At 39.0% G+C, this 13193-nt stretch overlaps 1 protein-coding gene across 4 annotated transcripts in view; it reads right to left on the bottom strand.

Moving 5' to 3' along the window:
• The window catches only part of SPIRE1 (spire type actin nucleation factor 1), a 135230-nt gene that overhangs the window by 45889 nt on the left and 76148 nt on the right, over positions 1-13193 (bottom strand). For all 4 annotated transcript variants that reach the window (XM_071737104.1, XM_071737106.1, XM_071737105.1 and 1 more), the window contains exon 4: positions 5055-5180. In XM_071737104.1, coding sequence (XP_071593205.1) covers positions 5055-5180 — 126 coding nt within the window. The remainder of the gene's footprint in view (positions 1-5054; positions 5181-13193) is intronic.

Here is a 13193-nt window from a genome sequence, read left to right as displayed (position 1 = left end):
CCACGCTCTTTTCAGGTATTGATGAGGTCCCCCTGAGCCTTCTCTACTCAGGATGAACAGACCCAGGTCTCTCAGGCTTTCCTATGTAAGAAGCCCCTTCATCATCTTTGTGGACCTTTGTTGGACTCTCTCCAGTATGTCCACATCTCTCTTGTACTGGGGAGCCCAGAACTACACACAGCACTCCAGGTGTAGCCTCAACAGTGCTAAGCAGTAGGGAAGGATCAGCTCCCTTGACCTGGAAGCAGTATTTCTCCCGGTGCAGCCCAGGACATCACAGGGCTTCTTTGTGACAAGGGCACATTGCTGACTCACTCAACCATTAAAGCACATGTGTAGCATTAACTCCTGCAGAAGGCAAGGCTGGGCAAGTAACAGGGAGCTGAGGGAGGACTGGGGCAGATAAGCCCTCAATAAAGCAGGTCCACAATGTGGATAGCAGACCAAGTGAATCTCTGGTCCTATCCAGATCAGCAATTTCTGAGGTCCTATGCTTGCACAGTCTCTCCTTGTCTCTCAGCCACACTTTATGCCATTCCCATGCAATATCAGGTATATTCCACAGCAGGAATATTTGCTTTATCTCATGGACATTACTTATCTACACCTACATTTTTGTCTATGGCTAGGTGCCCATAAAGGCATTCAGTGAATTTTAGATGATCCTGAAAGAGATAAATCTTTTCTTCTATAAGAGGTCTATTTTTAGAATATATCCAAACTATCTTCCCCCCTTACTACACACATATGGATTCCCTCCACCTGGTTCTCTTTTTTCCTCACACACAACTGAAAAAAGTGGGAGATCCTATTTTAATGGAATTTTCCTGCTGCAATTTTAAAAGCTCATTGCTTGAAATGATAAACAATCTGTACCAGATTTTTGTCATCAGCTGCAAATGCTTAAACAGCAGAACATAGTTAGGTCTTGGCCTATCAGAAGAGCACTTCTGGATGAGAGCAGATGGTACCCAGCATGGATCTGCAGCAAGGGCACCTTCCACAGAGCCTGAGCAGCATGCAGATGCTGCCAGCAAACTGAAAATACACCCCAGAAAACTTGCTAGTAAAACCCTCACCTTGCAAAAAGATGTAAAGTTGCATCAGATTAGTCAATCTAATTTGAACCCTCCCTTTGGAGTTATTGCTGCTATTCCACATGAACACTCATTGTCACCACTGCTATCCTATTTATTTTTTTATTATTATTATTACAGTAGTAATTACAGTTACTTTTCTCAACTCTGGTCTGAGTCCTGTCCCATGCATCTGCTACATTAAACATTTCATTCTCTTTAAGAATGGAAAGTCCCACCTCCCTGCCTGGAGATAAGCTTTACTGCTGACCTTTCATACAAAGGGAATCAGACTGGAAGGAAAAACCACATGGCATCAAGTATGTGACAAAGTGCCTAAAACATTTTATTTGACATCCATTGAGATGACCTGAACAGCCCGATCATTGTTTCATCATTTATGATTAATGCACTCACTCAATGCACACCAGTAAAACCCTTTCTGAAACTGCATTTCATTTGTTATATGACAGTGTTGTTCACATGATAGACTGGAGAACACATGACTGCTCAGTATGTATATTAATAACAAAACACATAACAACCCTGTAGGCCTATGACTGACTCCTGCTTCCTCATCCATCTCTCATAAGCCCCTGTAACGTGCAATCAAAAAACAGCATCACAAAAATATTTTTTCTGCTTCTTTCACTGTTTATTTCCCTTCTAAACCTGTCCTGGGCTGTAGCATAAAACAAGACAGATTTGGTCCTCTTTCAGCAAGCTGTTTTCTGCAAATAAAAATTCTTCCTTTTCCACTACAGTGAAGCCAGCTGTTTAAACACCTACTATGCAAAAACTATGAACTTCATATATCTAAGATACCCAGATGCCTCTCACTGACCCTAGAAGAAATCCACTGAAATCAGAAATTAGTTTTTTTTTTTCATAAGAAAGTTATTTTAAGTAGTTTTATAGGCTTTCTCTCATTTTAAGTGTTTTCAATTTCTTTTTGACCTCATGTCCACAACAGCATCTAGATCTGAGGGATTATAAAGGCCTCCCATTGACCCTAGGAGAAATCCACTGAAATCAGAAGTTTGGCTTTTTTTTTCATAAGAAAGTTATTTTAAGTAGTTTTATAGGCTTTCTCTCATTTTAAGTGTTTTCAATTTCATTTTGACCTCATGTCCACAACAGCATCTAGATCCGAGGGATTCTAAAGGAAAATCTCCAAATAAAGATGTCAGGTTTTGAAATAAACTAAGAGTTTAAAATACCTGGCACCTTTAGTGTTACAACCATAACAGTCCACAGCATAAGGTTTTAGAAATTGGAGACAATGCATTTAACTTCTGGGTTTTTTTCCCTCCAGTTATCTGCTAATGCAGTCACCACAAATTCATAACAACAAAATGTCCTCACTAAAGCACTGAGTGTTGCTCTCCTTTATAAACAATACTCATATGACAATAACACAAGGAAAAGAAGTTGATTGACTTGAATTATATTTAGCCATATTCCTCATGAATCAAGATTCCTCTATGTATTTGCAAGACAGAAGAGCATATAAACAACACCACAGCTTTTACTGGCATAAACCAGTGCTTGTGAGGCAATCATATGATTCCTACTTGCCTCACATATAAACTTTAGAGGTCATTTTAAAATGGTGTAACCAGATTTACAGCATTCCACCTCGTATTTTCTTCATACCCATTTTCTTCTTTGTATGCTACATTATTTTCAAAATTAAATACATTCCAAATCTATAGTTGGGTAAAAGCTATAAGAAAAAAATAAAGCACACCATAAAAGCAAAGTATTCAGATTGTGGAAGCTGCCCATAAGATAATTTTCTTAGTCACTTTTTGTATGTCTAGTGGGGAACTGATCCAGAGTAAAATGAAATCAAAAGATAAAAATTCTGGCCTTGGCAAGGTGCAGCAATAAAAGTCTTACTGATTTCAGGGCCAAAATTCCATCTACAAGGATTACTTCCTTTGACCTAAATGTGCTTTGAATCAATTCCTAAAAGCCTTTGAGAGATAAATGGTTTCTTTCATTTGAGATTAAGTCAAAGCATGCTCTATGGTGTGATCAGATGTTGTTGAGTTTTTTAATTCCAACTACAAGGTATTTAAATAACTTGCAAATTCAAAACACATCTCTACTTTTTTGAATAATTTAAAAAATACACTGTTATGACTTAGTTTTAAATGGTTGTAAGCCACAATATTTCACTTTGACTATAGGAAGAGATGCCTTATCACTGCTAACTGTGGCCAAATTTTTCAAGAACTACTAGAAATTTAATTCCTCTGAGCAGGAAGAAAGCAAAGGGTCTTCAAACTTTGCAAACTCTGTTATTTGGGCTGTTTCTAGCATAGGTCCCTCAATTATTATATCCAGTGGTCAAAACATCAAGGTGCGGTCAAAAGCAGAGATGAGAAATTACAGAATCACAGAATGTCAGGGGTTGGAAGGGACCTCTGAAGATCATTGAGTCCAACCCCCCTGGCCAGAGCAGGACCATTAATGATGTCAAGATTCAGGAGACAGATTTAGCAGCACAGATCCATTGTATCCTGTATCCTGTCTGCTCTCTGTATCAGGGGCACTGGATGCAGATGAACCGTAACACAGGCCCTTCAGAAAACGAGTGGCTCTACAGCCATTCTGCCACTGTCAAAATTACTCTTGAATGATACTGCTTCAGTTAAAAAATTGCTTCCAGGTTGAGCAGGACTGGAGAAAAACCAGAGGTCAAATTTTATCCTGTGCAACAGTGAAACATCTCTGAACATCTCTGAAGGATTCTGCCCCTTGGAGGGATGCATCTTGACCAAGAAAAAAAGACAGCACCAGTCCCTCATGCCTCTGACTGATTCATATCTCCCACCACCACCATGAGGATAAAAGCTCTCTTGTGCTGCTCTGAGGCTCATCTGACCCTTTGATGAGCTGATTCAGCTCATTAGCCTGACAAGGACTGACTCCTCCTTTTTTTTTTTCTTTCTTTTCCTTTTGGTATTTGCTGTCTTTGTTTCTTCAGACCAGAGGAAGGAAAACAGTGGCAGCATGTGTGTGTGGGTGGAACAGCTCTTCCTCTTTCAGCAGCAACATTTTGAGATCAGCTTGTAAAATCTTATCCTGCTTTTCAAAAGTACTTTGGATCTTGACTTACAAAAGAAAAGAAAAATCTTCAGGGATTTATTAAAAAGAAAAATTATGAAAGCACCATTACTTGACAAGTTGGCTTCGGTGAAGAAACCAGCTTCAAGAAGCACATTTCCCTTTTCCAATGTAACCAACACCTGCACTGTGCTAATACAACTGTTTGTGAAAACATTCTGCAGGCCAGATGACTGAAACTATCTTTGTTAGAAAATAATCCACCCACCTCCAAAATGATTCTTCAGCCAGACCATTTAATTGCAGTGGTTCATAGGATGGCCTTTCAGCCAACAGCAGCAGCCAAGCAGGCAGTGAACATAAGCATCACAACCTACATGCAGAAATTTTTCTTTTCTGAAGTTAGCTTTGCTGTGAAGCCAGTATGACAGACAAGAAAGCCAATCATTCATCAAATGTTAAAGAAAACTGCTGACTGGGGATAAAGTATGAACAAGAAGAATCTCAGATAATTCTGAGCCAAAGACAGATCATAAGAAGCAGCTGGGGAACAACAGATGCAACTCTGATGCCTCACATCCCTGAAATACCAGGTAAGTTTTTAGACTCATTGCATACATGCATGTAGAAATGGATGCATGTATACAGTGTGTAACCCTCAAATAAAAACTTCTGGTTTGCTCCCACACAGACTTCTCAAAATGAATAACAATTTCTGTGAGACATATAAGTGGTTACAGGCCAACAGAAAAAAACTTCACCTGCAGAATTGTTCTCCCTGAATACTGCAGACAATTTCCTCAAGCACCTGACAACCACTACCTGCTGATACAGGAGTGACTTAGTAAGCCTAATTCACACAGTAATGAGCTCAAAAGCAGAAAGCCTTCTCAGACTGCTTACCTCTTTTGCACTTTTAATTTTGGCCAAGAAAGTGTACAGTTCCATTGTTTCAGCAAACAGAGCCCGACATACTGCTTGATAGTGGTTTGGTGCCTCTGATCGAGTTGGCAGGTGGGCAGCACACAACTAGGGAGAAAAATAAACAGCAATATTAACACAAGGCCTTATTGCTTTCATTAATTTTTCAATGAAAAGAAATGCAATAGAATATTTGGGGCACAAATATCCGTGAGACTTTTAAGTTTTGTCAGAAATTGGAATGGATTTAGTAAACCTGCTGCTAACATTTATTTTATGAGAAGAGTTCTATGTGGACAGTAAGGGAACTTGTTGACCACATCCTGGCAAACTCTGAAAACCACACACTGCCCTTTCATTAGAATAAGAAATTATGAGGGGGGAAAAATGCAAACCTGCAGCATCAAATTTGGGAAAATGTACTTAACTCAAATCAGCTTTAACATAGTAAGTGTTGTTTAGCTTCTTTTGAATGTGGGAAAGAACTGTATCCCTCCCAGTTTATGCAAGGATGTCAGGTAAAGCAATGGAAAAAGTAAAGTGTAATTGTCAGGCTGAAAGTTTGATTTAATTTGTTTCAAGCAGTACAAAGATTTTACAAATCAGCAAGAGCCATGGAAGCACCAGCTTATTGCTTCACCTCAGACATTGACAAACATTTCTAGACACAGGCATAAATGATGTAAAGAAACACTGATAGATGTTTTCATCTGTGCTAAACCTATAAAAATCTGAAAGCCTACTCAAATCACTGGCAATCATTCACCTCTACTCTTAAGCAGTCAGTCCAGTATTGCTTTTAGAGTAAAACATGCAGCTACCATTTCTGCCAAGAGAAGTTGGATTGAAATGAGCCTTTATGTTTCAAACAGAGAACCTGAACGGTATGAGCAACACATAGCTTCTGCTATTGTAGATTAGCTCTGCACTGACACTCACAGTTGCATTCTCTTTTTCCTACACTTCCCCTAAGTCAAATCCATCATCTGTAAGTATTCATCATGGAAATCTTGGCTGGAAACAGATAGAACAAAATAACATCTATAATTTGATCCCTTAACAGTTTTAAATTAAAAAAAAGCTGAAACTAGAGAAGACATAACATATATCATATCATATACATAAATACATCAAGAAAATCCTAACGAAGGCCTCAAATTTTGTCAAGGTACTGTGGTTTTATAGTAACTATTTATTATTTCTATAGCTGTAGAGCTAAACCTAAAACCAAGCCAAGACCTGAGGCAATACATGGCTATATTCAGATCTCCAGAACTAAAACTTGAGACAAAAGCCTCTTTGGAAGAAGAGCCCTTAATTAGCCTAGTGGCATATTTGTCTAAATCTCTCCTATTAGTACAGAAAACACTGTAGTTAAAGGGGGACAATGCATGTAAAGCTTGGGCTGATTTTTCTATATTCTTTTCCACAGCCACTAAAAAACGTGGTCCTGTGGCCTCCAACTCCACTGATGCCAGGGTTTGTGCCCCAACTCAGAGTGGGTTCCTCACCAGGGCAAAAATTACCACCATGGAGGAGGTGGGGCAGGAGAAAATTCCTCTTCATGGCACAAACACACACGTAGCAGTGTAGGCAAAAAGGAGCAAGGGGAACCCCACTGCCAGAGTGGGGAGGGGGAGGAAGGGCTGAATGGTTTCTTTTGGTTACACTTAGATTTAGACTGACACAGTCTCACTGACAAGGTGCTTTCTAAGGCTACACCCCCCTGTTAGCTTTTATTTCTCTAATTAGTAGAACAATACAGAGTTCAGTGATCCAATTTAGTCAACTTGTTTGATAAATTTTCACAGGCACAATTTTGACTCCTGCAATATTCTTTTCTGATTATTGTACCCAGCTATATACCTCCTTTTTAGTAATGGAAAGTAATATATATGTGTATATATATATATATATGTATACATATATATAAAAGGAAAGTTTACATGCACATGTAAGTATGTTCCTTCCTTCCTACATACCTTCCTTATATTTAGGGAACGCAAGGCAAACATTCAAAAAACTGCCTTTGATTCCTCCCTTTGAAATTTTATACTGCTTTACAAAGATGGCCAGAATTTTTTTATAGTCTTCAGATTTACTTATCTATAATCATAAGGACATAGTTGACAAAAAAAAAGGAGCACTTTTGTCCAATTCCTTTTTTTCCCCTTTTTCTTTCTCCTTCCACCCTTTTTTTCCCTTTTTAACAAGTCACATAATCTCCTTTGAAGATAAATAGAGAAAAAACAAGAGATGCACCTCTAATATGTGCTACAGAGAGAACATAATACAGCAAAGATAGAAGCTCTTAAGTATTTCCTTTGACTTAATGAAAAAGTCAGAACATTTAAAAGACTCAATTCTGAGTATGGTCAATTTGTGTTCCTTTCTCTCTGTAACTAACTGTGTCCTTACCTGCTTTACTATGTTTTCAATAAGCTTTTTCTGATTTTAATTATACTACAGGTAAAAAGTGTCTCGTTCTCAAACACATCCCTTACATGAATAACAATAATAAAACCAGCAATTTCACAAAGGTCATAAACATTACAAGTTTTCATAGCTGAGAATAAACTTCTATTATACAGACTGCACACAGGATTTTGAGAAAATTTTTTCTTTATTTAGAAGTATGTTAATTAGAAACAATTTGCATTAAATACTGAAAAAGTTAATGAAATGCAGCAGTGGCAAGTTCAAGCAGGTGGTGGATGTAATCTTGATTCTATTATTGAACACGAAGAAAAAAAGACATTAATAAAAAAATTAAATGCCTCCTACTAAATGTAGTTACAAAAGTAACCACAAAAAAGCTAACCTTTTGGTCTGTAAATACTAAAGGAGGGCCAGCAGCTCCTACAAACCTTAATGTCCTGAAAAATCAATCTCTGAGTGATCTTGTATTATGTAAAGATGCATTCCATACAAAAACCACTGGTGGTAACATTAAGTCAAGTGACTTAGCATAAATTTTTGGGTTGGGGAAGGCAAGCCTAAAGAAAAATGAAAATGCAAATAGGACAGACTGATTTTTTCCCCCCTTCATTGTAATACATTGTACTTGCATGTTGTTCAGAATGCCTGACAAACTATAATTTCTACATGAAAAAATACTGCAAAATCTAGGCAAGCAAAAATCAAGTCTGAAATCTCACTTCTGGCTTGAGTTGAGGATATCTCTCCATCCCCCAAAATTTTAAAATCACATAGTTAATTTTACAGTAGTACTGTTTGAAAAGCTGTGTTACTGTAACACACCACAAATATCAGTCAGAATGTTTTAGTAACTGAGATATGAAAGGACAGCCACCTAATGAACTACTACTTCTCTTACCACGACTTAGCTGTCATGGTGCAAGAAGGATTAAGATCAGGTATGCAGTTTTGTCTTTTCTAGCCATTCAGAGTTCATCAAGAAAAGGAAGATTCTGTACCCTTATTCTGACACTTGCCTTTTCATCCCTTACGATACAACTTAAAACTATCCTAAGGGGAATGAATGTGAACATTGCTTAGAGCTTAATACAAGGACTATTTGTTCTGTTTCCAAGTCATCTCAAAAAGTATGGTTGAAAACAAATCATGTGGGCTTTGCAAATGGGTGAAATATCAGAAATATAATAAACTGCTGAACAACTACCTAGCTCAAGCTCTATTTCCATTTGCAATCATTGTGAAGAGCTGGGACTTTTTAATTGTAATTTTTCATAACTGAACCTATTCAAAACCCAGCTTGACCCAAAGCATTCAGTCTATGCTTAGTCACTAAGAAGATTAGAGACTGTTTCTGTCCAAATTCAGGATTCACAGAAAAAAAAACCCAAGACATTATGTAAATATCACAGCCTTGCCCGCTTCTCTATCCAAATTTGTCCTCAATTGACTAGGAAAAGAGTGCACCAACCAAAGCAGTGTTAACAGAACTCACAATTCAACCATTCAAAGAGATCAAAAAGCATTTCTTCATCTATTTGAATATATTCCATCAAGGGCTCCATAAAATTACAAAAACTACAACTGGCCCTCTAAAATTCAGGTAGGTTTGCAAAATCTTTTTGCCTGGATATATGCAGGAAGCTTCCTCAAAACACCCAGCCTGCTGGAATTCAGATTTTAAAAGACAAAAAGTGTTTCCACTTGCAATCATCTTGGGCAGAGGGCCAATATGAATGCACCACAAAGAATATTTTTTTTTCCCATGGGACACAAAGACAAGCTATTGATACTATGCTGTCCTGGTTTGGGCCAGGATAAAGGTGATTTTCTGTCTTGTAATTTTGCTTTCAGCCAAGTCTCTTTTAAGTAGCTGCACTTGCTGAAATTAACAGCAAGTTTCTCAGTCAGTGTCTGCTTCTGGGACTGATAACACTCAACATTTATAGTTACAGCCAGAGACTGGTGTGCAGAACCAAGGACACTGCTCAGCTCTGAGGAACATTTTGCCCTCCAGAAAGAGAAAAAGAGTAAGGAGGTCACACCTGCAACCCTCCTTTAGTGAGAAGTGGACAAGACAGGTGACCAAAATTGACCAAACAGAGTATTCCATCCCATACACATCATACTTGGTATAAATTTGAGGGATCACAAGGGTCAAGTCCCTTCTCTTTGCCTTTGCTTTCTCCCTTCCCTTTGGCCCTTCTTGCCTGTCCCTGTTTGCTTCAGCATCCTGGGAAGATTCTCTCCATTTGTCTGCCTGTGTCCCTGATCCGTGCCAGCCTGAATCCGTGTGTTCCTGCCTCCAGCTCCCAACTGCTGCTGACTCCAGGAGTCCAGCCTGGACTTCCCCAGGGCTGCCCTGCAGCCTCGGTGGTGACGTGAGAGTTATCGGGGGAAAGGTGGGGGGAACGTGGTACCATTTTTCTATACAGTTGTATATATTTAATTATTTTTCCTTTTTTATCATTACTGTTTCATTAAAGCTGTGTAGTTTAGTTTCCAACCCATAAGACTCTCTCCCTTATTCTCTCTTTTTGTTTTATCAGGGAGTGGAGGGGCATTACTGGAGAGCACCTGTAGCTCAGTTAATTGCCAGCCCAGTGCTAAACCATGACATATGCAAAATGTACCACCAGCATGCAAACACCAGGCTTGTCAAGTGTTTTCAAAGTCTTGGAGTATTAGTATAGACTAAAAAGACACACTTTTTCTTACTTAAGCAAAACAAAGTAATTACTTAAACCAACAAATCACTGAACATGCAACTGTCCTCGGTATCTGCCACATCCTTGGCAGTATAGTACTGCAACAGGTTCAAAAAAAAAGACTTGGTTTAAGAGGTCCTCCCATGTTGAGGTTATTTTCTGAAGGATTTTATCTCCATGCAGATAAAGTGGACCTTGTGAACAGCCTTTATGTACACATATATTCTTTTGTCTTCTTAATATGAAATTCAAGGAGCTATCTGCCTTTACCAGATAAGCCTTACCAAGACAGTAACTGTGTGTAAACGCAGCTGAACTTTTGCTTCACTTTATTATCCAGAATAGCATTAAGGGATAGACCATTCAGAGGAACCTGAAATATTTTGTAATGAGTTCATAAGATTTTTCTTCCTGCTAGGACCACCTCTGCATAGCACACAGAGATCAGCTGTGCAAATTGAGTGTACACAGGTCCATGGGCACTGATGGGATGCACCCAAGAGTGTAGAGAGAGCTGGCTGATGTGATCACCCTACCACCCTCTGTTGTTTTTGAAAGATCATGGCTAACAGGAGAGGTGCCTGAGGACTGGAGGAAAGCCAATGTCACTCTAGTCTTCAAAAAGGGCAAGAAGGATGATCCAGGCAATTACAGACCAGTCAGCCTCACCTCCATCCCTGGAAAAATGATGGGAGTGGTTTGTTCTGGAGGTCCTCTCTAAGCACATGGAAGAGAAGAAGGTTATCAAGAGTAGTCAGCATGGATTTACCAAGGGGAAATCATGCTTGACTTCTGGATGGCTAGAGAGACCAGTGGATGAAGTCTACCTTGACCTTATCAAGGCATGTGACACAGTCTCCCTTAACATCCTTGTAAGCAAGCTCACGAAATGTGGGATAGAAGAATCCCCAGTAAAATGGATTAAGAACTGGCTACATGATAGAGCTGTTATAAATACGTAAAGCGAGAGAGCCAGGAAGGTGGTGCCAGGCTTCTCAATTCTTCTTCTCAATTATGCCGAATAATAGGACAAGAGGCAGCCAATATAAACTTGAGTATAGGAGGTTCCATATGAACATGAGGAAAAATTTTTTCACTGTGAGGATGACAGTACACTGGAACAGGCTGCTCAGGTGGGTTGTGGAGTCTCCTTCTCTGGAGACATTCAAAACCCACCCGCACCATTCCTGTGTGATGGGCTGTAGGTGACCCTGCTCTGGCAGGGGGGTTGGACTCGATGATCTTTCGAGGTCCCTTCCAACCTCTAACTTTCTGTGATTCTGTGATACATGAGACTCAGGCACAGTGCAGGCTCTGAGGTGGCTATCCTGAGCTGGAGCCACCTCGCTTGCTCCCAGCCAGGTCACAGCTGCTTTCTCAGACTTTCCCGGCAAAGATTTGCCCCTGGCTCTGCCTGCTTGTAACTGAAGTGGGCCAAGGACCAGCTGATCCCTCTGATAAAGGATTTTAGGGGAATACTAACAAGGTAAGACTGCAATAAGAAAAAAGGGGTGGGAACCAAGTTAGCTATTAGTCCATAAAATAAATTCACAGAAAGTAGAGAAAGTATTCACTGAAAGTTATTCTTTCCGGAGAGCTACCTGCAGAAACCTTGTAACTTTTAAAATGGATATTTTAAATTATCATCTGCAAGTGCCATGCAATGTCCAATTGTTTGACATGAGAGCTCCCAATTAATTTTGCACAACTCAAGGAAAAGGTAGGTTTTTTGGAAATGGAGCCAAATTGCCAAGTTTGCTGGTGTCAAGCACATCTGTCTCATTATGTGATCCCCAGCAATCTGGTAAGGTTTTCCCCTTGCCTTTGTATTTGTTGCTTTGATCATGTTTTTCATTGCTTTGAGGTGAACAAGAGAAAAACTAAGCAGTACTCCACTTACACAGGTTCTGAATTCAATGATTTCAATGGCTTAATAAATACATTCTTTACTGATTTTCCTTTCTAGTATGAAAACCCAAATGCAGCAGCAAAGCTATTGTTTTTAGCAACAACAGATGAAATTTGATGAAATAGGGGCCCTGGTTCCCACTTTCAGGACTGAAGTGACAAGGAAAAATGTAGCTGCTGAAATAAAAGCCAAAACTGTAAAATGGGGAATGGGAAAAAAAAAAACCAAACAACTGTAAATGGGAATTAGATGATGCAAGGATGGAAAACAGTGTTTTGCATAGCATCTTGATCCTTAAAGTTGTGTGCAGTTATCTGTATCATACCATCTTCATCATCATCATCAACTACCCTCTGCATTGCAAACTGTGAGGATTAATGGCCTTGAGCAAATTATAAGTGTCAAACAGGAATGGACTAACAAACATTTGCAAATGCTCTCCTTAGTCAAAATTTAAGTCAGTGTAGAAGTAAAGTTGAAAGACTTCTGTGGGTAGACTGTATTTAGGAAATGCTGCAGTGCCATTTCATAATGCTGTAGCTGTTATTATAAATACAATGAAAAACTTGAGCAATTCAATAATGCTCAGGATGAAACTGGTGCACAGTAAAGGACTCTCCTCCACTATTTTCTTCAGTTCTGCTAACACTGTTTCCTCCAGGTGCTGTTTGCCTTGAGGTGCTGAGCACTGTAACTAATTTTCTTTCCTAAAATCTTACATTTCATAGCTATTTGAAGAGTCTTAACTACTTTTCCACGCTATTAGACTGAATTTAAGCAGTGATGGGAATGTTTGATAAAATTTCAACAGACAGCATCTGCAAGGCTAACACCTCACTGAACTGCCTTCAGTTATAAACTTGAACCTCTTCTAATGACAGAAATGACTAAAGGTGAAGACACTTTTATCCTATTACTTTTATATGATACTATCTTTAGGAAAACAAATCTTAAAAATATTTAACACAATTCCTAACAGTTTTGGCATGGTTTAAAACTTGCATGAGTGTTTAAAAATGGAAATAAAACTACAGTATACCTTACTGATTACATCTCAGTTTTTGAGCC

The sequence above is a fragment of the Heliangelus exortis genome, chromosome 2 (assembly GCF_036169615.1).
Source record: "Heliangelus exortis chromosome 2, bHelExo1.hap1, whole genome shotgun sequence".
In the NCBI taxonomy this organism is placed as follows: Eukaryota; Metazoa; Chordata; class Aves; order Apodiformes; family Trochilidae; genus Heliangelus; species Heliangelus exortis.
This window is presented reverse-complemented; position numbering and strand designations above follow the sequence as displayed.